At 36.1% G+C, this 25,000-nt stretch overlaps 7 protein-coding genes across 11 annotated transcripts; 3 read left to right on the top strand and 4 right to left on the bottom strand.

Annotated features, from left to right (window-relative positions):
- Positions 1–2,947: 2,947 nt before the first annotated feature.
- LOC126767253 (protein cornichon homolog 4) lies at positions 2,948–3,726 on the top strand (the record flags this gene model as incomplete). Its single annotated transcript, XM_050484811.1, has 2 exons — positions 2,948–3,219; positions 3,283–3,726. Coding segments are annotated over 2 exons (345 nt in total), but the record flags the coding sequence as incomplete, so codon positions are not given.
- Positions 3,727–3,813: 87 nt separating this feature from the next.
- On the bottom strand, positions 3,814–5,167 carry LOC126767252 (uncharacterized). The gene has a single exon (XM_050484810.1). It carries the CDS (start codon positions 5,058–5,060, stop codon positions 3,957–3,959), a length of 1,104 nt encoding a protein of 367 aa, XP_050340767.1. The 5' UTR covers positions 5,061–5,167; the 3' UTR covers positions 3,814–3,956.
- A 380-nt stretch (positions 5,168–5,547) lies between these two features.
- Positions 5,548–7,268, bottom strand: LOC126767259 (ketimine reductase mu-crystallin). Its single transcript, XM_050484821.1, has 3 exons — positions 6,234–7,268; positions 5,829–6,026; positions 5,548–5,777 (listed from the first exon to the last, which is right to left on the bottom strand). Exons 1-3 carry the CDS (start codon positions 7,012–7,014, stop codon positions 5,710–5,712), a joined length of 1,047 nt encoding a protein of 348 aa, XP_050340778.1. The 5' UTR covers positions 7,015–7,268; the 3' UTR covers positions 5,548–5,709.
- Positions 7,268–8,982, top strand: LOC126767256 (serine--tRNA ligase, cytoplasmic). The gene has a single exon (XM_050484816.1). It carries the CDS (start codon positions 7,356–7,358, stop codon positions 8,847–8,849), a length of 1,494 nt encoding a protein of 497 aa, XP_050340773.1. The 5' UTR covers positions 7,268–7,355; the 3' UTR covers positions 8,850–8,982.
- Positions 8,983–9,301: 319 nt separating this feature from the next.
- LOC126767254 (uncharacterized) lies at positions 9,302–13,148 on the top strand. The gene is made up of 5 exons (XM_050484813.1): positions 9,302–9,709; positions 9,785–11,139; positions 11,273–11,663; positions 12,341–12,864; positions 12,942–13,148. Exons 1-5 carry the CDS (start codon positions 9,485–9,487, stop codon positions 13,087–13,089), a joined length of 2,643 nt encoding a protein of 880 aa, XP_050340770.1. The 5' UTR covers positions 9,302–9,484; the 3' UTR covers positions 13,090–13,148.
- Positions 13,110–15,081, bottom strand: LOC126767257 (palmitoyltransferase ZDHHC23-B). Of its 4 annotated transcripts, none has more exons than XM_050484819.1 (4): positions 15,039–15,081; positions 14,669–14,819; positions 13,746–14,606; positions 13,110–13,686 (listed from the first exon to the last, which is right to left on the bottom strand). In XM_050484819.1, exons 3-4 carry the CDS (start codon positions 14,561–14,563, stop codon positions 13,509–13,511), a joined length of 996 nt encoding a protein of 331 aa, XP_050340776.1. In that variant the 5' UTR covers positions 14,564–14,606; positions 14,669–14,819; positions 15,039–15,081; the 3' UTR covers positions 13,110–13,508. The 4 variants fall into 4 exon arrangements, with proteins under 4 accessions (XP_050340776.1, XP_050340777.1, XP_050340775.1 ...); XM_050484820.1 differs by having other exon boundaries at positions 15,033–15,050; XM_050484818.1 differs by having other exon boundaries at positions 14,945–15,043.
- A 2,688-nt stretch (positions 15,082–17,769) lies between these two features.
- Positions 17,770–23,589, bottom strand: LOC126767255 (myb-like protein A). 2 transcript variants are annotated; one of them, XM_050484814.1, is made up of 3 exons: positions 22,637–23,589; positions 20,375–20,785; positions 17,770–20,251 (listed from the first exon to the last, which is right to left on the bottom strand). In XM_050484814.1, exons 1-3 carry the CDS (start codon positions 22,806–22,808, stop codon positions 18,291–18,293), a joined length of 2,544 nt encoding a protein of 847 aa, XP_050340771.1. In that variant the 5' UTR covers positions 22,809–23,589; the 3' UTR covers positions 17,770–18,290. The 2 variants fall into 2 exon arrangements, with proteins under 2 accessions (XP_050340771.1, XP_050340772.1); XM_050484815.1 differs by lacking the exon at positions 22,637–23,589 and adding an exon at positions 21,937–22,111.
- Positions 23,590–25,000: the final 1,411 nt, after the last annotated feature.

Raw genomic sequence — 25,000 nt, 5'->3', positions numbered from 1 at the left:
GAAATAATATATGTATGTACATATGTACATATGTATGTGTCATAGAAATTCTATTGGTGCAAATATGGAAATGATAACGAAATAATGCGAATATGCATATTTCATGAAGGTCATTAATTTTTTTTAAGAAATGAAGTTCATTTGACACATCTTCGCTTTGTAATAGACGAAATAAATATAACTTTTTTGAAATAATTAAAAAATTAAAAAATAAAATTAATTATTTTTTATCTAATTTTTTACGATTTTGTAAAAAACTAAAATTTTTACAATTTTTCTGAAAAAAATGGTTCATATGATACAAGATCACGCATATGTGTCTCAGAGAATGCTTCTTTACATTCTTTGTGTGACTTTGCATATTTTTCTTCAAAGCATTTCTCTTTATTCATTCTCGCATGAATTCAGTCGTTTTACATATATTTCTGCCACTGCACGTGCTCAATTCTGCTAAATAGCCAGAGCACGGCGAATTCCTCCTTTGTGATTCTATCAGCTCTGTTAGCCGCGCAATCGAACCGTCATACAGATTTCGATTTGCACCTTCTCTATACTTTTAAGTTCTCTGCTTGATCTTATGCATTCTTTGTGTCCAATCGAAATCATTTCAATTTTTCTCTATGTTTTTAGTTCTCTGCCTGCAGAATTTTAATTTCGTTTTACAAGATGCTGAAATACATTTAATAGATAGAGAACATAAAAATGCAGAGAATGTAAAGTATAGAGAAGGTGCAGGTTCGACTGCGAACATTTGATAGATTCAGATGGAGGAATTCGCCGCATTTGTTAACATTGTAGGTCGGAATTCGCCTCGCAATTTTAACATTTTGTACAATTCTCTCACATATTCTAACCGAGAAAATGAAGAGACAGAAATATATGTATTTACGGCATATGATAACAAGGCATATATGCCGAAGCATAGAATATGAAGAGACAGAAATACACTCCCAACGAAGAATTTCGTTTTGCTTTCCGTTTATATTTTATTTCATTTTGAACAGCGAAAAATGTGTACAAAACACACCTCTCACACAGAGAACATAAACAAATTTTTTATGAATATGAAAGAATATGAAGAGACATAAATATATGTATGCATGCTCCTTATGATGCTCCCAACAACAGCATTGTGATATTTTCATGCTTCAATTTTTCTTTCAACTTGGGAATCGCAATGTATGCAAATATGTATGCTTTTGCGTTTTGCCGTCGGCAATTCAATATTGACATGTAAACATAATTATGATATTAGTATATTTTGTATGAATGCATGCATAGTAATATTTATAGTCAATTTGGACTTGCATATTCAATAATTTTCTTTGATTTTTACATAATATACTATTCTAATAAATATTTCTGTATTATATTATATTTCCTACTAATAGAAATTAAATTTATCACAACAATATATACATATGTATGTATATATGCATGTATGTACATCTTCTATCATATTAATCTTATGTCTCTGCACATGCTCATATCATAATCTTATTATGTATGTATACGCATGTGCGCATTCAGAAATTCAAATCATGATTTTATCACTTATCAATATAATGTATTACATGCGCGCGCATTGATCTGCATGTTCATACATTCATATATATTTATATGTACATATATTTGCATACACTTCCGAACAAATAATGCACAAGCATACAAACATACATATGCGTACACATGTGAATATGTCACCAACAAAAAATTGAAGCATTGTTCTACAAAAACAACAATTGTCTAAATAGCAAAAGCACCACAAGTCAATATGGCAGCCGAATTGGCGAAGTTCAAATGTAGTAAATTTTACAACAAAAACGATTTCATTCATAAACGCAGGCGCAAATTCCACAAGCGACCTCGCTTCATTCATAAAAACAGACGCCGTAACATCTCCCCGAGCATGCCTTTGCCAACAAGCGTCTTTTCGCGACGATGGCAAAAGCTAAAAATCATAAATTGAACAACTTTCTGATGCTTCTTCACAGAAAGAAGTGACAAAAGTGGCAACATAGCCGTTGTCGATTTACAATATTTGTCTAAAATATTTTTCCGTGACTCGCAAAAATCTGCGTCGATATGTATGCACGCGCATACATCTTCATACATATTTACGCTGGTTTGTAGGCGACGCTGTTCGAGCAGCAAGGGAAGCGGTAACAATCGGCGATCGTTTGTTAGTTTCTTTCGGCACAGCTCGGATTTTCTATCATCACATAAGTGCTGAACACAATGAGCGCGACAAAAATATATTAGAATACACACGTTCTTAGGGACACAGTTATTAAGCCAGCTGCACAACTACATAACTGTGTCCATAAGAACGTGTGTATTTTAATATTTGACAGATGTCGCTTGCAGTCTGTCGTGCTCAATTTGTTCAGCACTTGACTCTTTGACAAAACGCAAGTTTCGGCCATTGGTTGACCGTGACAACGGAGATGCGAAAGAAGCGTGCGACGCTTGTTATTATGAATGTATGTACATATGTATATGGCTCGCATTTGCTTTCGTAAACATACGGACAAATGTGCCAAAGAAATAATATATGCATGTGTCATAGAAATTCTATTGGTACAAATATGGAAGTGATAACGAAATAATGCGAATATGCATATTTCATGAAGGTCATTAATTTTTTTAAGAAATTAAGTTCATTTAACACATCTTCGCTTTGTAATAGACGAAATAAATATAACTTTTTTGAAATAATTAAAAAATTAAAAAATAAAATTAATTACTTTTTATCAAATTTTTTACGATTTTGTAAAAAACTAAAATTTTTACAATATTTCTCAAAAAAATGGTTCATATGATATAAGTTCACGCATATGTGTCTCAGAGAATGCTTCTTTACATTCTTTGTGTGACTTTGCTTATTTTTTCTCAAAGCATTTCTCTTTATTCATTCTCGCATGAATTCAGTCGTTTTACATATATTTCTGCCACTGCACGTGCTCGGGTTATACCAAAATTCGGAATACATGCTTTACTTTGTATACTGCTATTGCTTGGAGGGCACTGGATAATGCTATTACTTAATATGCCAATGGCCATATGGCTGGGTTATGAACTGCAAAGACAACCCAGGGATAGTCTGGGTGTTTACGATCCGATCGATATACATAGTCGTGGACTTTTGAAAGTGCATCTCAGAAATTGCATGGTTTATTTGGGTTATTACTTCGTTATGTTTTTCGTAGCAATGTACTGGTTGGTATCATATACTATATAGCTCTTTATTTGGACGAACATTGTTTTCTTATTCTATTTCAGTTTAATTAGTTCACTGATCAAGGGAGACCCAATTAAACGACATGAGGAAGGAGAATTTATAACCGAATTTTAAATAAACCGTATATTCTAAGCTGCACTAATCAATATGCTACAATCAAATAGTTGTAGATTTTATGTTAGTTTTAATATCGTACTAGTCAAATTTTGTCACAATCGCACCGTATAATGATAAGTAGTAATGTCTTCCCTTTTTAAATTTAAGTGCAGAGTATCATAATCATTTTAAATCAGTCAAAACTCATGTTCATTCGCTCTAAACGTTGTATCGACTCATCTATTCAATAATAAGTGCACACGCACATAAACGCATTTGTACATATAGATATATAAGTATAAAATGTCGAATGTTAACTAATTTCGTTGTGGAAAACGTCTATTCAAACATATTTTGAAGTAAATTTAATTTTGAACGCCATTCTTTTTTCAATTTTGCTCTTTACGAATAAAACATTTACTTTGGTATATCATTTTTTACAGCCATTCATTTCTGATTTATCAGTCTACACGACGTACAATACATATATATTATATTAGTTTATTGTTGAATATATTCTATTTTTAATTTAAATGTTTCAAAACCTGTTTACAACTAATAAACCATATATAAAATTACTAATATTTGAGTATGCACTTGCGTAAGGCACGAGTTCAGTTCACTTCAGAAAATCTACTACTTCCTGTAGTTCTCGTTCCCGCGCTTGCTTTTGCGCCCAACGTGATTCAGCTAGTTTTACATTAACAACCCAACGATCGTGCGCCAACCGAATTCCGCATGTTCCTCCGTTGTCTGCATTGACAATCGGTTGCTTTCCATTACTACTGGCACCACCCATATAGTACTTTGCATCGGAACGCGGATGTCGACGCTTGGCTGGGCATAATTTACCACCCTTAGGAAATGGTGGCTGTTGAAGGTAATGTTTGAGGCAAGCCTGATGAAAAAGATGCCCACAGTATACACGTTCTACATATGTGTCCTTGGTATCATCTAACTCCAGCTGAGTTGGTTTCTTTGGTAACACCTCTTTCTCACAAATTGGACATAACTCTATATGAAAGTCCGATGTAGCGGCCAGACAAAATTTGAGAGCACGATATAAGCTAGGTACTGGTTGAAAAGCCAATTGTTCCTTCTTATTCAAACGAAGTGGCGGTTCGACACATTGTCTAGCTATTTCACGCGATTGCCCGTTCAAGTAACGAAGCAAAATTGCTGGTAAATTCGTTTCCTGATTCTGTAGTTGCACACACTCTTTCGGGTAATCCTTCGGTAATAATGCACTCACTTTGTAGTAGTACTCGCCACCTTTTGCTGTTAATTGCACAATCGAATGACGTTGTTTTAATTTCAATTGATCTGGTGTGGCGTCCGTGCCGAGATCGCGTCGTAGATCTTGTATCTCGTCAAAACAAACACAAAGTGGATTTTCAGTCAGATATTGTTGCACAAATCTTAGTACATGTAGGCCTTGCGGTTTTCCCAAATGTTGGTGCGCATGTTTCTCACTAAGTGTTGCAAGGCCGTCTAGAAACTTATTTGACAACGTGCGACTCTTCAATTCAACAAGGATTGACTCATCTGGATAATTGGCTGGAAAACGCAAGCAAACCGTGAGTTGGCGATACGACTCATTTTCGATTATGTCTACGCGCACAAGCGGTGATTCCCCACAAATGCAAGCTATAATTTTAGAATTTGGTACGGTATTCTCGCACAGCTTACGTATTTCTTCAATTTCAAAATTAATTATACTCATAATTGTTGGTCACTTCAATGTAATATTATTTATATTTAAACTTCCAATGTGAATTTTTATTTACAATTTCCAAATGTGCAACAGATAGCGTTGCCGTGCTGTCAAAAAACAATTACTGCTTTAACGGTACAAGTTATTCTGCAATTGCAGCTTAAATTTATGTTACTATTCATTATATTTAAACTTTGCTAACAAGTATCGTGAAAATGAGTTAAATAATTCTTAATATCTATGAACAATATTCCGAAACTTTTACGAATTAAATAACAAAAGAGGTTTTGGTATTCAAAAATTTAACTAGTCTGGCAACAATAACATTGTCAACAAAAATGTATATTATGGCGACTCAACGATGCAGTTTTTATTATCAAGGTCACGAAAAGCGCATATTTTGTTAATAAATAATAAATTAATTGATATTCGTAAAAAGTGGTTCATTTTGTTAACAAATTGTTTTAAAAAGCCAAGATATATTTCAAACATTTACAATTTTGGAGTTATATTTACATTGATGGGAGTTTATACTAGTCATTTGAATGATTTTCCATAATTTTTTAGCAATACAACAAAAAATGCATTCTTAATATTACTTTTATTTTTATTTCAATGCAAATATTCTTAAATCCTCTGAAAATTGGACGAGTGTTTTCTATTCTTTCTTGGACTGAACTGCGTTAAATATCGACTGCGCCACTGTTGCATCTTCAGCAGCCATACCTAGATTGGAACCAAATATTATTTGTGTTCAAAGCAATTATTTTCACTCACCCATCGATTGAAATATTGTTATTTTGTCATTCAGTGGATATTGTTTTGTATTGATAACTTCTCCAACTTCACCAATAATCTCAGCTTTTAATCCATTCAACTCTTTTTTCGCGTTTTCCCAGGAATCAATATATACCTTACCGTTCTTGTAAATGTCTGGTCCAACTTCGCCGAAATGCACTTGACCAGCGCCAACCGCTGCAATACAGGTAGAAGGATTTAATATATGTATTTGAATATAAGTGTCTAGACATAAGACTTAATTTTTGATTTAAGTAAATTTAAATATTAATATTTTTTCAATTTTTAAGCAAAGGCATAAACAGGTTTTAAGATCTGCATCTATTTAAGTTGAGGCTGGTATATACATATGTACTCTTGTTCATTTACATATGTGCAACTTACTATTAATATGAACATGGCGCTTCTTTAACATTGTATATGTAATTAAAGGTGTGGAAGAATAAGTGCCTACGCAAACGACATCAGCATCTGCAACTGCTTCGGATGCGTTTGAGCAGACATGAACTCTTACGTTTGCTATTTCTGATTGCAGTTTTTTTCCCAATGACTCTACTTTGGTACTAGTGCGGTTCCACAAATAAATATCACTAACTGTGAAATAGGAGCACATTCCAAGTGCATGACTTTCGCCTTGAACACCAGTACCTATTATTGCCACTTTGATAGGTCGTGCAATGCCTTCGGGATAGCGTGGAAAATATAAGTACTTAGTGGCCACTAAAGAAGCGGCTGCGGTGCGCCAGGCAGTAATATCTGTACCATCCATGATGCAATCTAATTTTCCTGTTTCCGTATTAAAGATAAGAATATTTGCCATAATTCTTGGTAGTGGATTTGCGCGTTCAGGATTTTTTCCAAAGGATGTTACCACTTTACAAGCTATTGTGCTGAATTTTAAAATAAAATCATCATTAGTATTTGAGGTCAATCTGTAATTGCCTACGTATGCTGGCATGGTAAATAAATTATTGGTTTTATCACCACAAACTGTCATGCTGCGAGCAGGTTGACTCGTTTGCGGGCTGTCGTGCTCATCCCGATCATGATCTTCCTGTGAATACGAAACTGACTTCATAGCTTCCTCTACAGCTGCACACACCATGTTCCAGTTAAGTACCTTACGAACTTCTTCTGCAGTTATTTGAATTATTGGCGTGGACATATTTGTGGATATTTCCTTTAGTTATTTTCGAGAACACAATGCAGAGGTAAAATCAAGGGCGTAAGAGCACTTTATCAACGTAATTTACTTGTGTTATCTTTGCATGTCTTTAGATATGTGCTTAAATGTGTACGTTTGTTTTATCAGCATCATAGCTGAAAATGCTTGTAATAAAAAATATATGATCACTTACATTTATCTACAATAGTGGAGACGCGCAATTAGTTATTTGTATATTAAGTGGCAGCACTGTTTGTATCATCATTAAAAATAAGCAAACTCGAGTGCAAGTTAGTCGCCACGTTGTGATTCACATTTGTATAAAATAAATTTAAATAAAGATGGTTTTGGATTTAGATCTGTTCCGTAGTGATAAAGGCGGAAATCCAGACGCTATTAGAGAGAATCAGAAAAAGCGTTTCAAGGATTTGGCTTTGGTAGAGACAGTCATTGAGCAAGACACCGAATGGCGACAACGCAGACACCGTGCCGACAACCTAAACAAGGCGAAAAACCTATGCAGCAAAGAAATTGGAGAAAAAATGAAGAAAAAAGAACCCCAAGGTGATGCGGCTGAAGAAGTTCCTCAAAATGTCAAGGACACTTTGACTGAAGTAACTTCAGACATATTGCGTCAGCTAACAGTGAATCAGATAAAGAAGGTTCGCGTACTAATCGATGAGGCGATGTCTGAAAATGAAAGGTGTCTGCAGCAAGCCGAACAGCGCCGAAATACTGCACTACGTGAAGTTGGAAATCATTTACATGAAACAGTGCCAGTATCCAATGACGAAGAAGAAAATCGTGTTGAACGTACATTTGGTGACTGTGAACGCAGAACGAAATACTCTCATGTCGATCTTATTGTGATGATAGACGGCATGAATGCTGAAAAGGGTGCAGTAGTATCAGGAGGACGTGGTTACTTCTTGACCGGTCCTGCAGTATTTCTCGAACAAGCGCTCATTCAACATTCACTACATATGTTGAGTAACCGTGGTTTTACACCTTTGTATACACCCTTTTTTATGCGCAAAGAAGTTATGCAGGAAGTAGCACAACTTTCGCAATTCGATGAGGAACTTTATAAAGTGGTTGGCAAAAGCAGTGAACGTGGCGATGAAGTTGCTACAGATGAAAAATATCTTATTGCAACTTCAGAACAACCAATTGCTGCATATCATCGCGATGAGTGGCTGCCGGAAGCTTCTCTACCTATAAAGTATGCTGGTTTGTCAACCTGTTTCCGTCAAGAAGTAGGCTCTCATGGTCGGGACACTCGTGGTATCTTCCGTGTTCATCAGTTTGAGAAAGTGGAACAATTCGTACTTACCTCTCCACATGATAATAAATCGTGGGAGATGATGGACGAAATGATTGACAACGCTGAAAAGTTCTGCCAGTCCTTAAATATTCCATATCGCATTGTTAATATTGTATCTGGTGCGCTAAATCATGCAGCCTCAAAAAAACTTGATTTGGAAGCTTGGTTCGGTGGTAGCGGCGCATTCCGGGAACTTGTTTCCTGCTCCAACTGCCTTGATTATCAGGCACGACGACTACTTGTCCGTTATGGTCAAACTAAGAAAATGAATGCATCAGTGGATTACGTGCATATGCTCAACGCCACAATGTGCGCCACAACCCGTGTTATATGTGCTATTCTTGAGACTCATCAAACGGAGACTGGCGTGAAAGTGCCAGAGCCATTAAAAAAATATATGCCCGAAAAATATCGTGACGAAATTCCATTCGTAAAACCCGCGCCTATTGATGTTGAAGCAGCTGTCGCTGCTGCCAAAAAGGGAAAAGGCAAAAAAGACCCTGCTGCTTAGAAAATGATTGTGAAATATTTATGGAATTATGCTAGATGCAAGTTTTTTGTTTATATTGTAATGCGATTGGAAAAACTTACAGATTGTAGAGCTGCTGCGTCAAAATAAAAAAAAATTCAAATCACTAAAATAATCACATCTATTGTATTTATTTAATATTAAATATTGCTTTATGCGAAATTTTTTTTTAATATAGGAAAGGAAGGGAAGAATAAATAAATAAAAATACTTAACGCAAAAAATATGTAAATGTGTTTTAATCTGGTAGTTTATGGGACTGACTGTTTTTGTGATGCAATAAAACATTATTCCAATTTTAGGGAGTGTTAACGAGTTGATACTGGAAGACCCGGTTTTCTTATAAATGGCTTAGATAATTCGTAATAATACGCCTTTTTATTACTGTAACAACAACACTGTAATAAGGTCATTTGTTTACAATTGGTTTAAATTTTTTTGCTATATACGGCGATTTTTCAGTGCCTTTTCCAATTGGAGCTCATTTGGTTACCTTGGAAACCAAAAAAAAAACTTGTTTATTTGAGTTTGTGGAATATCACACTATTTTTATACAATTTCAATTAGAACGAAAGAAAAATTACATTAAAATACAATAAAATATTTCAAGATTTGGAATGAGACAAACAAGAAAGGAAAAAACTAGCCAAAAGCTTACCCGATGGGATCGAATACGAAAAAGAAATACGTGTAAAAACGCATCTTCATTAAAAACTGATATTGTAAAAAATTTTATCGAAAAGGACTATGTCAATCAGCACGATGAATCCGTATTATGTGGCAAAAGCTTACCAAACAAAGTGCTTAATCCTGTACTTGTTATGGATATGCGACACGAAATGGTAATCGAAGTTAAAATAAGTGTAGAAACAAAAAATGTATATTTTTCAATGAATAATATAATTTTTACAAAATAGTTTCGCAAAATACCACGAAAATTGCCCTTAGCTACAGTGGGTGGACTACGAACACTTGACGCTTGTGTAAACCATAATTTGGCTGTTGAGGAACGCTACATCATGAATGAATTAAGCAAATTTCGGCAACAATTGCAGAAAAACCGCAAAAGGAACACACTTCGAGTGAAAATAACTCAGAGTGATGACAATAATAAAATATACGACATGGACAATGAGTATTTAACACAGAGTTTGGTTAGGGCTGCAAAGCATATTGAAAACTTTTACGCTGCTCCTTTGGAGGCATTGCAAAAGGTTGATGAAGTATGTGAAGCTACCACGCTAATAAAAAATAACAACTCACTTGAAGAGGCCCATCAGGAGGAAAATCTCAAAGGCGCAGTGAAAATGGTTCCTGAAAGCGATTTCAAAGCAGATGTAGCATATGTTGAAGTTCAAGATGATTATTTATTAAAAAATACCAACATCGATAATGCGAATAATAAGCATACCGAGACAGTTAGTTTGAATAAATATTCAGAAAATATAGTTGAAGACATTGAGTCGCGTAATATAATAATTGTCAATGAGCTGGAAAGTAATCTGCCTGAAAGTAATCTTGAAAACAAATCTTTTGAAAAAGATCAACAATTTTTGAAGGGAGCCTGCAAATGTCCCAAAAGTGTGGATTTGGAATCAAATGGAAAAGCTTCATGTAAAGAACGTTGTGTGCGTTTTGTTGAAACGGTGAATATAAAGAACTTCGATCGAGAGAATTCCATATGCTCAAATACCAGTGATGGTATTGATTCAGTTGTTTCGGATTTAGCAGAGGAAGCACTTTTCGAGCTACAAATGGAGGCAGAAGAAAAATTAACACAAGAAACCGGAGCTAACATGGAGAACAGGAAAGAAGCTGAACCCAATGAGGTTCAAATCAATTTTAAAGATACTACATCTCAATATCAGCCAAATACATTGGAACCACTTGTTATTACAAAACTTTCAAAACCGAAAGAAGTGGATTCCGCAATTACAACGTCAGAAGAGTTAGAAGATGAGAGCATTTCAAACCACGAGCAAAACTTGATTATTCAGCAACTTTTTCGACCACGAGCAAACACAAATCCTACGTTGTTGAGAAAGTATTTCTTAAAATGGATACATTTCGTAACCATTGAGAAGATAGAAAGAGAAGATGTTTCCAGTAAAAGTGATCGCGTACATAAAATCAATCTGTTTTTGGACAAAATACGAAAAGAGAAATTACGTTTAACCCGCTATGCGCGTCAGTGCAATACTGGGCAAGCACGTGAGGAAACTCAGAAAACGCCAGTGGTTTCAACGCAAACAACAAAAAAATACCAAAACAAGTAAGTTTAAAATGAGTTATACAATAATTAAAAACTAAAGTGTGTAAACATCTGTTATACATCTCTGCCGTCAACCGCGTACCCAATCCTAACATAATTGGTTTTTGTTAACTACCGTGTCACTATTTCCCAGAATAAAAATACAACAGGACATTATTGATCTACAAAGGCTGAAGCTCGAGCGACAGGAGCGCATAATTATGGAACTAAAGTTGAATAAACTGTCTGATGAAGCAAAGGAGGCTAGAGAAGACTTAAAAAATGAGCTGAAGACCATCATACGCCATGGTGATCCGAAGTTCAAAGCAAAAGCTAAATGTCTACAGCTGATCGGTAATCTGCGTGATGAAAAAGATGAAAATATGACCAGTTTACAGGGAAAAGCTTTATTTATGCCTAAATTCTTACTTCAAATGGAGGAACGCGCTTTGGAAAGAAATATTCGGCATGAAAAAGCTCGTCAAAGACGTTTGCAACAGGAGGCCGAGAAGGAGGCACAGAAGATGGCTGCTGAAGAAGCAAAGGTTTATTGTGATTTTCTATAAATTTAAATTTTTTGTTAGACGCTACTACCCCTAATTAGCAAGCAGATTTAGATTTCTCCTACATTTTTATATAATTTTCGCTTACATCTTACGCTAGATACTTGACCGAGTTTTTCATTATATTACTTAGTTTCAATTGTTTTGTAATGCTTTCCTATTGGCAACCGCTATTAAAAACAAAAAAAAACTTGATTTTGATCGATTCGACAAATGACAAGTTTTTTGAGGTTAAAAGGACGTGTCCACAATTCTAGATCGAATATCAAAAACTGATGGACTAGTTCGCGTATATACATATGTACATACAGACAGGCATTGCTTAATCGACTCAGCTCATCAGCACTGATCATTTATCAATATATTTTATAGGGTCTCCAATGTTTCCTTCTGAGTGGCAAACTTAATAACCCTGTTCAGGGTATAACTAAAAATATGTCAATTAGATTTAGAACCGAAATCCAATTTCAATGTATAGTTTTCCAAGTACTTGGTACAAAATTAAAGTTGATAGTTTCCATTTTTTTATGAAATCTTTTCTATTCCTAACGTAATGAACTTGGTTTATAAGAACAATCAACTTTCTTATAAAGGTTATCTTCTTGAAAGTTTCTAAAATAAGTTGGTAGCATTAATGAGGTTCTTCATCAAATTTTTAGCGTCTCGAAGATGAAGAGGCTAAGCGCTTGCGTATTGAAGCTTTAAAAGAGAAACGTCGTCAAGAGAAAATGGCTAAAGTACTCAAAGAACGAGAACATCAACGAGCGCTTGAGGCAAAACATAAAGCGGATGAGTTTTATCGCCGGCTACTGCTACGCCGCATTGGTATGGAAGGATTTAAACGATTGATAATACGTAAACGTGAAAATAAGCGAAAGTGTGAGCATTTCAGACGTCAAATTTTCAAACGTACATATTTCATAAACTGGCGCGATTACTATATAAAATTACGCAATGAAAAACAATTACTGGCTGACGATTTATATGATAAAATATTAAAACGGAAAACATTATGCGCATGGCAATTGTATGTGCAACAAGAGCGTAGTAAATTTAATGTGGCCGTCGACTGGTGTGACTTGAAGCGTACCGAGATCACATTCAAATTATGGGCACAACATAGCGCACGGATGAGCGCCATTGCAGCAGCAAAAATGAAACAGGCGACATCCCACCACGAATGGTAGGAATAAATGTCAATATATACATATTTGGTGAATTTTTCCACAAACCTTTGGTTATTTGTTTACTTCCACGCAGGCATTTGAAGTGGAAGGTTTTGGATTGTTGGCAACGTTTACCGCAAATATTACAGTTGGAAAGAGAGACGGAGGAGCGACGTCAACGTTGGCGCATGAAAATATGGGAGCTGTTGCCAGATTACACACCAAACAGAGATAACCCATAAAAATGAAAGCTGCTATCAAATTATCTTTTATAAATAAAATACCTTTTTACAGAGTTGAATTTTATTTCATATCACTTATTACCACAATCTAATAAGTTAGTTAATCTGTTTGATATACACAACTCGAATTACTTGAAAGCTTTTTTAGAGAGCACAAAATTAATGTCACACTTGAAAGAATAGTTGTTGTTGTAAGTAGTTGCAGTCCCTAAGTAGGATGACGAATTAATGTTAAACTGACCGTAGTATACGCAAAGAATATAGTATACCATACAAGGAATAATTATTATTTTTAATGCAATTCATATGAAGCATAATTCTCTTTGGTTCATTTAGTACACGAGACACTAGCTGAGTTCGTTAGTAGAATTTGTGCTGATGCCAAATTTTTATTTGGTGGACTTTACACATTTTACCTTTTAGAGAACAAAACTTTTGCAGTTGTATTTCACCGTTTTGTTGTTTCCCCGTAATCCGCTTTTCCATTCCTGTAGTGTTATTCCACGTGAGATCATGTACCCCTGTTGCACAAGCATCACCAATATATATTGTGATATAATTAAAGCGTAAATAGCAATAACAAAAGCTACGGACAATCTATGAGAAAAGTTGTTGATAAATGACATACTTTTTCAGGTTCAAAACATTCTACTTACTCATACATCTCGAAAATTTCAGTGCAATCGTCTGGTAGCAAAATTTGCACGCCTGCAATGTTAGCAGCTAAAAATGGATGGCACACCGCCGTTAGTGTCAAATCAGCACCCACTATCAAAGCTAAAGCTCCAAAAATCATTCCTACAATATAGTAGCGATGATTACTTTCGCCTATACAGCAATTTAGCCAGTAACTGTGGTGATCAAGCCGTTTAATACAAGCTCTGCAAACAGGACAATGTGCAGTTCTTGCCGGCACACACTTGCGACAAGTTGCGCAGAGATTTGGCTGATTACTGCTGATATCATCCAATGATTGTACCTCATCCAAATCTTGCTCAATCAATAATGTTGTTTGCTCTGTTTCATTCTCCTCATTAACGCTTGTTTCTGCAATATCTGGCAGCTCGCTGCCCCCAGTGAGAGGTTGAATGACTCTATTTAAAACGGCTCGTTTACGAGTTTGCCAAAAACAAATCACAGATATTATAGAAAGAAGCACTAAAACCAGATTTTCCTCGGGTAGTACTTCCAATAGTGGTACAGTAAACTGGAATAGCAGTAATAAATAAATTAAAGATGAAAGAACCCAAATACTGAAGAAGCTAGTATGTCCTGCATTACGGTGAATATAATTATACGCGTAACACATGATCACAGAACATGCTAAAAAGATTACAATGCACGTATATGCATTTATCGCCGCTATACTTATTAGTAGCGGTATAATAAATACGGGGGCAAGGGTATCAAATGTAACTTGTTTTGCCCCACCATGCCATGGTATACGTAGGCGGTCCTGAAAAGATAACAACATATTGCGTTGACGAGTTTGGTCGATGCGTCGACAGGTTATCCAACTATAATTAACAATGACATTGATTAATAACTTTTTTACAACAAATGCTTCCGGCGTACTCACTCAGTAAATACTTTGTCAAAGTCTTCACAATTGCAGCAGCTGGCAAGAATGTGATAACGTTTATTTTGATGATCTATATATTCGCAACAACAGAGACCTGAATTCGGATCTTTTTCAGAATCTAACTGGTTTTGCGACTGCGAAAAATAGTCTGCCATGAAATTTGCATTTAGAAATATGGCCAGCGACACCCAATTGTCAAGATTTTTGATTTTGTGTAAAGGAAATTTCCAGCAGCATTAAAAAAATAAATAAACATCCAGTGACATTAATTACCTAGGTTTTTGTAAAACTCATTTTTAATATTGTTCTTTTTTGCTAAAAGTAATCAATAAATAGTTAAATTTTGTTTATATTCATCTACTCGTACTTCTCTCCCCCGGCTGCAAAAACAAACATGCCAGATTGTTTGAAAAAACTCCAAGTGCGAATTAACCAGGGTTCTCATTTCTGTGCAAAATGTGAAAAAACGAATAAACGAAACAAATTGTACCCAGCAAGACACGGCTACTAAAACTTCAATGCATTGAAAGATTTAGCGTGGTAGGGACGAACGATCGCACGTACACAAGAGTTATGGAGAGAATTGACAATTGGAACTTAATGGCGGATTTACTTAGAATCATGAAATATGGCTCAAGCAGTTCACGACTTCCGATTCTAGACCAAGTATTCTATGGGCAGCCATAGAACAACCGTTTGAAGGCGAGCTAAAGTGAGAAGGCGAAGCATCCCTCGCCAGGGTTGTGCGCTGGGTTTGGGACCCGCCACGTAAAAAACGCCTCCAATTAAAAGCAATAAACACGATTTTAAATTTCATTCAATTCTTTTTATGCTTTTAGAGTACGGTACCTTAAGACCAAAAGTTAACCAAATACTCTTACAACCAAAACTGTAGAAACTACCATTTCATTTAGAAAAAACAACGGTTTAGTGTGGTTTTTATATTTCTTCAAATATGATGCCGGTGAGAATGTAACCATCAACGGCGACCGTTATCACACCATGACAATAGACTATTTGATGCCTGAAATTAAAGCTCGTGATTTCGGCGACTTTTGATTTCAGCAAGACGGTGCCTCTTCCCACACATCGCATAAACCAATGGATTTATTGAGGAAACACTTCGGTGAGCAGATACTTTCACGTTTTGGGCCGGCCGATTGGCCACCAAGATCGTGTGATATCTCACCATTAGACTTTTTTCTGTGGATATATGTAAATTCTAAAGTCTATGCGCACAATCCCACTTCGATTCTGGCCTTGGAGCAAAACATCACGTGTGTCATTCGTCATTAACCAGTCGAAATGCTCGAACGAGTCATTGAAAATTGGACTCAACGGATGGATCATCTGAGAGGTAGTCGCAGGCAATTTTTGAAAGGGATAATCTTCAAAAAATAAATGCCAAGGAATGTTCTTTCGAATGTTAATCAACATTCGCCTTTAATTTTGAAATTTTTGTGTTTTTTTCTTTAAAAAAGTAGGGAACCTCGAAATGGAGCCTTTAGTGTGTGATATTGTAAAAAAAATAAATAAGATCCGGTCGATACTACTCCAACTCCCATATACTTGTACTACGTACATATGTATAATGATTTTCGTTTTTTCTGACAAATCATATCACGAATTTGTCGGTCAGTGTATGAGTTATACATATGTATGTATATATAAAATTGTTTTGATTCGGATCTCTGGTTGACGTTTTATACCTTGCTTTGCTTCTGGCTAATTCCGTGCGTATAAAATGTTCGGTTGCAGCCGAAGTTGGGTCCCTACTTACTTGTTTTTTTTTTTAGTTTTTTTTCTTTCATTTTTCGTTTACAATGAGTTTCCTGCTACTTTAAATTTCTTTCAATTTCTACCATTCCAAAGCCTTCTGCACTGTTCTTGTTGCTATGAAATTGAATAAAAAATGCATTTATGTAATTAATTTTTTTGTTTGGAAATGTTTAGGTTTATTTACAATATTTATGTAGTTGTCTAATGTAAAATTCAATAGTTACTAAAATACATATTTAGGTCTGCAAACGCTATTATATATTTACAATGCAATAAGAACTCCAAAATAAATATGTATGTATATAGATAAATGTAGTGATTAACAAACGTATATATATATATATATATATAAATATATATGTATAACTATTATATAAAACTTCTTTACATATTCAATAGTAGTGTAATAAATATGTAAATGGAACTATGAACAGTTAACGTTTTTATGTGTTTACACAGCGATTACATATTTATCTTTACATACTTACATATAAACATAAATATAAATATATGTATGTGTATGTGTATATGGTTTATAAAACTACTAGTCACTGCTGAAATCCACTTGCGAATGTTTTATGTTTACTGAAATCACAGGTGGTAGTAATGTTTGTTAAATTTGCAACTTTTTTCTTATAATTTATATACTAAAAACTGAACATAAATAACATACACACATTATTTGTGTTTAACAGTTGTTTTTAAAACTATGCGCTCTCCAATCAGTTTTTTATTATTATATATTTAGAAAATTTTAAGCAATTTTTATATTTTTTTCAAATGGTATATTTATTTTTTTTTCATATAGTGTTTTTTGCTGAGAATTGTACTCAGACGTTTATGTACATACATATATTTTTTATCGCATAATTAGGTTTGCCTATGCTAACTGGTAATACAATGGTATTTATAATACAATTATTATGCGCATATGTAAATATCAGGTGGCAAGCTAGCAAGATAACTAGTTAAATAATTACATGTGCTATATATCTTACAGAGATCTAAGCAAAAGTAAAAAAAATTATAATAAATAAAGAAAAAATTCATTAAATTCATTTGCACAAGTTGACCACCGAAAAATTTCATTCGAAAATGAATTTTTTCAATATTTTTAATATCATATAAATACAACTAAGTCTACACTATATAGGATTTATTAGCTGCAATTTGTTTTGTTTACCTTTTTTTATACAATATTATTTCTTATTTAAACAACTAATTGATAAATATGTAATTTGAAGTTAGCAACATTGAAATGATTTTTGAACTCAAAATTAGAAAAAAATGTTATGAAGAACTGAAAATAATGCATGATCTGATAATGATTTGAAAGTAATGAATGATTTGTTGATATGATGCTACGCGTTGCCAACTTCTTTGCTGATATTTGACATTTAACACTTTCAAATTTTATACGCTAAAGTTTAAGGTGTGTTCACATGCCCGCGGCTGCTAAGAGTACTATGTCATATTTTGCTTTCAAAAATAATAAATTCTAATTCTTTTTATACTTTTTGACAGCTACAATTAAATGAAATAAACTAATACACAGTTAAGCAACTTTTGTACAATTATTTTTTATGTACAATCTTCATTTTATAAAAAAACTTTCAGTACACAACAAATCTTAAGACGTACATGCCTCAATTTCGATACGATTATTACAACAAACACGCCCCTATCTAACAAAAGCACTCCCCACAAATATGTAAAAAAAGTTATTGTGTCTCTGCTCTCTCTCCATACAAGCGCTTACGGTTTTTCCACAAATATGGCTGATCCGCACGCACAGTTTCGGTTTTCGCACAAATGTGGCTGATCCGCGTGGCTAAGCAACTTAGATTTTCAAATCCGCCGGTGTATTTATCTGATCTACAGACAGGATCATCATATTCTTGATGTTGGCCACCTCCGATTCCAGGCGTGCCAAATGAGATTTCAGTATGTGCTCGCGTTCGGACGGTGTCACACCCACCATTGAGCTGTTGCTCTTATCGGCTTTGCGTTGAAATTGTGCGGTCCACTCGGCGCTGCCGATTGAAATGCCCGAGTCGCGTTCATCGCTCGAATTATCGCCATTGTCCACCCAACCGGGTGGTGAGGCGCGATTACTCACCGGCTCTTGTTTGATGTGCTGTAGCGCTAGCAGCGCCGTAGCAGCCGCATCCTTATCACCTAAATGTGACTTATGGCGCAACTTGAGCGGCAAACAGTTGTTCGAATCGCTGCTGCTGGGACTGGTGGTGCTGATGTTGACCGCATTGTTATGTTCGATATCGTCAACGCCGTCCGGTTCGTGTTCGTCATCGCCGGAGGCCACACCTGACGAGGAGGCCGACGACGAGATGGTCGATGAGAGCATATGCTCATAGGCCGGCGAGCAAGCGCGACGCGATAAATTTAGCACGTCATTGCCACCGTTAGCATCGCCATTACCGTTGACGGATGAGGAGGTCACTGCATCGACCGCGCTCGAGCTGACGCCATTGGTTTCGGGTGATTTTGTGTGATAGCCGTTTTCTAGATTTTGAGTGGACGCTGTTACCTGATCCTTTGTGCTGTAGGCATACATGCTGGCGGGATGTGGTGGCACATAAAGGGGTGCCGTTACCGGTGCATTGTAAAGTGGCGCTTCGGTCGTGTCGGTTGTACCATTCGTGTTGATAGCAGCACCGACTACAGCAACAACTTTGCGCAAATTATCGAGATCATCGCAGTTGACATTGCGGTTGAGCGCTTGCAACACGTGCAAGTTCTGCAGATTGGACGGAGGTGCTGGTTGTTGCTGCGGTGTCGCTGCTGTAGGATGATGACGTGCGCTCTCCAAATGTGTGGGCGCATTAGCGTTATTGACGCCGTTACTTAAAACGCTCGTGTTGTTTGCACGTGCCATTTCAGCGGTGTAGTTGGTGTTGAGCGGCAGGGGTGGTGGAGGCTGATAGTGTTCGGTGTTGAGGTGTACTGGCGAGGTGGACATTTGCATGTGTGCGACCGACGATATCGCATGCGGGTGCGTTAATGTATTGGCCATATTCGTTTGATTCACATTCTTAATGGCCTGCTGCAGCGACTGCTGTGACGTTTTACACAACAAGCCGTTGTCGCCGTTCAAAGCGCTGTTCGGATCGCTGTTCGCCACCTGATTCATGGTGTTCGACTTCTGTGGTGTCAGTATGCCATTGGATGTGGGTGTTTGTGCCATGGTTGTAGTGCTCGGCATGCCACCTGCGCCATTGGCGTTTGCGTGCGCTGGTATGCCGTAGACAATGGATGTGGGCACCGCTGTGGTGGCGCCATTGAAACCGCCATTTATTGTCATTTTGGCGCGCTTCGTAATACTCAATACCTGCTCACTGGTGGGCAATGAAGCCAATATCTGTTCGACGCTCACCAAATTCTCACCGGAAATATTGAACTTATCTTTGATAGCGTCCAACTGTGCCTTGAGCACGTGATTTTCTTTAGTCAGCTCGACGACACGCTGTTCCAGGACCATATCGTTGTAGCGACGCTTCTCGCGACTACGTTTGGCCGCCTCATTGTTGCGTCGACGTCGATCCCAATAGCTGTCGTCCTTCTTGCTGTCCGGCGTAAACTCACGCTGCTTGCGCTGTGTGAACAGATCCTTATGCGCTTGCGCCTGTGACTTGGACATGCCGTGCGAATCAAATGAACTGTTGGAACCGCTGAAGCTATTGCGGTATTGTTTGCCATTCACATGCGACATGTTATCGGGTAAGCTGTGACCACTGTCGCTGGATTGTGGACTGATAGGGCCGTACATGGAGTAGGCGTGTACTGCAAGTGGGAGTAGAGAGAGCAAAGAAGTGCTTATCACTATATGTCTCACACATTACATATACATATAACAATAGTTGTATATAAATGAAGATTATGTGTCTAAATATTTTGTAAACTCACCATTGTTTGCATCATTTGAGCTGCCGTTCAACGATAGTGTCGGCGAAATGGACGGTAAGCGTACGTTGTGCATTGTAGCTGTTTTTGTGTTTGAACCTGCTACCGAGGAACTTATGTTATTGTTGTTCTTGTGATGGTTAGTATTTAAGGCAGCAACGCTGAGAATTTCCGGCATATCAGTAACGAAATTTCCACTATTCAACACTTCACTGTTGGCCGTGGAGCTGATATCATTGGAAATTTGGTGCTGTTGCTGTTGTTGTTGGCGAGCGATCAGCTCAGCAACGGTATTCCGTTTATTGTACTGCTGTTGCAACAGCTCTAATTGTTGCTGGTTGAGGTTATTACAATTATTGTTGTTGTAAATGTCAGAATTTTTGTTGTTAATGTTGTGGGCTTTATAGGTTGCATCTAAAAAGAAGGAAAAAATGAATTTTGGTTAGAATATTTTGCATTATTTTATTAATATTAGTAATAATATACTAATGGTATATAATACATAAAATAATGGAAAAATAAATTTAAAAAAATTTTTGTATTAAATTTTTATATTCGTTTTTGCTTTAAATGATAAAATCTGTTTTAAAAAGTTAATATGTAATTGTAAACAATTCTCGCTAGATCACTTTCCGTTGAAAAATGTAAAAGCTCTGCCTCAGTTAAGCTGAAAGCTCACTAAAAGCTTTGTGAACTAAAGCTTTTACTTTAAATTTAATTACTCATGTAATTTAAAGCTTTTACTATTTTTTTTTTGTTCTCAAAATTGTACACAATTCTCACTTAATCTTTTTTTGTCGAAAAATGTGAAAGCTTTGCCTCAGTTAAGTTAAAAGGTCACTGAAAGCTCTGTGAACTAAAGCTTTTACTTTAAATTTTGCTTGTTCTCAAAATTTCTTGATATAAAGTATATTTATTATAATATTTATTTAAGTATTGTTCAAATACTTTCACAAAACAATATGCTATTCGTTTCAAGAATGCTTTTTCTGTGAAAAATTTGTTGCATTTAATTTGACTACAATTTACAGAATTTAATTCATTTATTGAGATAAATAATTCGCGCTAAATAGTTTAGCGCCGAAAAATTGGAAAGCTTTCGCTAGCTAAAAGTTCCCAAAAAGCTCTGTAAAGTAAAGCTTTTATTTTAACTTTTGTGTGTGCGTGGAATATCATGTTTTTTCGAACAAATTTTCGTCATAAGAAGTTCGGAAAGTGCGTTGCGGTCTAGAATAAGCCGAGAACAAGTAAATCAATATATCAAGTTCCACAGAAAAATACCATCCATTTCATAGAAATTGAAAGCTTTATGTAATAATAAAAACTAATTAATAATTAATTACTATTGCCTCTTACAAAATACTAGCATTGCAGACGCGATGAATAATGGTGAATTCTTACTAAATATGTAAGTCTATAAGTATGTGTTATGTATGTATGTATGTTGTATATATAGAGAGCCATGCAGTAACCACTGAGAATCGCAAGGAGTTACAAAGGGAAAATAAATTTTCTGAGTCATGCAATATTTCCACCATAAACCACAAACATATATTTGAACATACATATGTAAGCCATGTTGAAGTTAGTTTACGTCCTCTGTTGAGGGGAAGTCCCATAATTTATATTATACGGCATAGAAAGAAAGTTACTACTTTTTTGTATACATTCGCTTTATATAGTTGGTATTTAAAGCACTGACCACATAAACAAAATGTTATACGAGTGCTTATCATAAATAAATATGTATACAGATAAATACGGCGGCACAGTAAAATCGGCTTGTAACTATTGTAGAATTCGTTATGAAAATGGCAGTGAAAGAAAGTGACGAAAAGAACAGACTTTTTAACACAACTGCTGGCTAATTTATGAAAAATTTTATAAAACTGGATAATTATATGTAAAATTTGTTTCTAGTTTGTAACTAGTATATTTCGGACCAGTTGTTGAAATCGCTAAAAACAACAACTGCTGACTGATTTACAAAAAATTCCATAAAACTAGATGGAATTTTCGGTCTAGTTTGTAACTAGTATATTTCGAACCAGTTGTTTAAAAACAGCTCTTCCTAGCTAATTTGTCAAAAAATGTTATTTTTTGATACAATGCGTTAATTATTTGAATTTGTTGTTTGTCCTAGTATTAAATGATATCACCACTAGCCGTCTTCTCTCTAAAAACATATATCTATTTGTTGTTTTTGTATAAATAAATAGTTTCTATAAAAAATATTAGCTTCACACATCATTCGGTGCAACGTACTTTTATCCTTTGCGTATATGTTATTGTTATAATTTTTAGCTGGATCCACTGCTGCGCCGTTAGTTGACCCTGTGTGCTTCAGCGCATTATTATTTTTTAAAACAAGCATATTTTTAGCTGCCGAATTTTTGAATAAATTCACTTTTGGCTCCAAAGTGCAAACAATAGACATTTTAATTAATTTTTCTTCGTACACTTGCACTTGCTGTTGTTGTTGTTATTTTGCTTTGTTAATGTTTTTTGTTGATTTGTAGCTTATTTATTCTTATATTATTTTTCATTTAACAATTTTTAGTACACATATTTTAATTTCTTTTTAAGTTGTGTGCATTTTGTTGAATTGTTTTTTGTTGTATTTTTTAATTGTTTTTTTTTTATTTATTTTTAATTGTCTTTTAATCTCCGTTAACTTCTAATGCAGTCACTTCATTTTCATTAATTATTTTAAGTATACAGTTCTGCACAGCATAACTTTTGTTGTATATTTTCTTGTTGTTGTAATATTTGCGTAATGCAAATAATATTTTTTTCCGTTAATTATTTAAAGTACTCATACTAAATAATTTTTTTTGTAATTCTCAAACACAATGTAGCGCGCAACGCAATCCGTTATCTGTGCATATATCCCGTATTTCGTGTGAGCCAAGTACGAAGGTACATATGTAAATGTAAATAAGTAGCCGAAAAATTCACTGCGCGCCCATTGTGCCGCTCGCGTGACTGGATTTGGAAATTCTTGCCACCACACTTAGCGCTTTTTACTGCGTTCCATTTATGAATTCAACAGTTTTTTGGATAGAATCTTGTTGGTTTTGTTTTTTTCGGTGAGAATATTGCATTAGCGGAGCAGCAAATCGCACAACCGTTAAGCACGACTGTTAAAACACAATTGAAATAGAAAAGCTTTCACAAGTAAACCTCTTTCACTGCTCGTTAAAGGCAAATAGCAAGCGCAGCCACACATCGGCTCAGTTGGCGGCTGCTGGCTGTGGCTATGGCTGTTGCTACTCCCCTTGTTGCTATTGCTGTTGTGCTGTTTGTGCTGTTTGTGTTGGCTAATGGCCATAGCGCGCATGATTCTCTGTATTTTGCCGTTGTAAATGCGGTCACGTTGCAGCAACATACGTTTACTTGGTCGCGTTTCGAACATGTTGCAACCCACATTTTTCATAATAAAACTGGTATTGACAGCTGTGTCAAACCGCCACCACGGCGCTGCCCACTCTCACCTGAATAAAAGCATCTAAGCGCTGGCTTCACTACAGCCCAGCCAACAACAACAACACAACACACACTCATAAATAGCGCTGTTGTTGCGCTACAAGTTTTCCTGTGCGCTTGTAGTTGTTGCTTAACGGTGCTTATTACTTACCGGGCTAAGTTGGTGTGGGTAAAAGTGAAATTTCTTTTAAGCTGCGCTTCAGAACATGTTGCGCGCCGCGCCAGCAAACGCTTCGCACAGTTCTATACGAGCGCGCGTTCGTTCGTTTGTTAACTATGTAAGCGCACCGTCGTCGTCGGCACGTCTGTCCGTTCTGTTCGTACGTCCGTCCGTTGCTGCGCCAACGACGAGTAGATCACATTGCACATTTCCATTTGTATTGAGTAATCATGTAATCTAAAGTGCATACGCTGGCGTGTAGTGGTTGGTGGGGCTTGGAGGCTTGGGGTGTGTTGTGCGCCATACTTGCTGGACTCCGACCGTGGCGCTGGCATAGTCACGCGTCAGGGCCGCACTCTCACTCCGCATGGGTCCATTGCTTAATCGAGGCTGCGCGACGGCAGCGCGCGTACATATGTACGTACTCGTATTGTTAGTTTGTTTCCTTCGCGTATGCGCCGTCGAACACCGTTAGCGTGTAAGAACGTTGAAAGCAACTCCAGCAGCGTGGCGTAACTAATTACATGTAGCACAAATGTATGTATGTATAGTATATATAAGTATGTACAATCTTACACAGGTTGGCGCTAAAACGTGATTTGTGAATTGTGTTTTTGTAAACGCTGACGCTGGCGCTGCTAGCTTGACGGTTTTTTCTTATATCTTTTTAGCATTGCGTTAATTGGCGTAGAGCTAATATAATTTAGTATTATCCAACGAAAAGTTGCGGAGCTAAGGTTAATCAAGAATTGTTGCTTACAAAACGGTAAATGAGCAGCATAAGGCGGCGCGCAGAGCACAGTGAGTAGAGCATAGAATTTCGACTTTCTCGAAAATGTGTTATGCTACATGAAGACATATAGATAAATACATACATACATACTTTCAAGCATTCATACAAAAATACATACATACATACATACATAATTATTACATACATAGACACATACTTACATTCATACAAAATACTCCCATAGCAGCAC

Source organism: Bactrocera neohumeralis, unplaced genomic scaffold (genome assembly GCF_024586455.1).
Source record: "Bactrocera neohumeralis isolate Rockhampton unplaced genomic scaffold, APGP_CSIRO_Bneo_wtdbg2-racon-allhic-juicebox.fasta_v2 ctg49_2, whole genome shotgun sequence".
Taxonomy (NCBI): domain Eukaryota; kingdom Metazoa; phylum Arthropoda; class Insecta; order Diptera; family Tephritidae; genus Bactrocera; species Bactrocera neohumeralis.
This window is presented reverse-complemented; position numbering and strand designations above follow the sequence as displayed.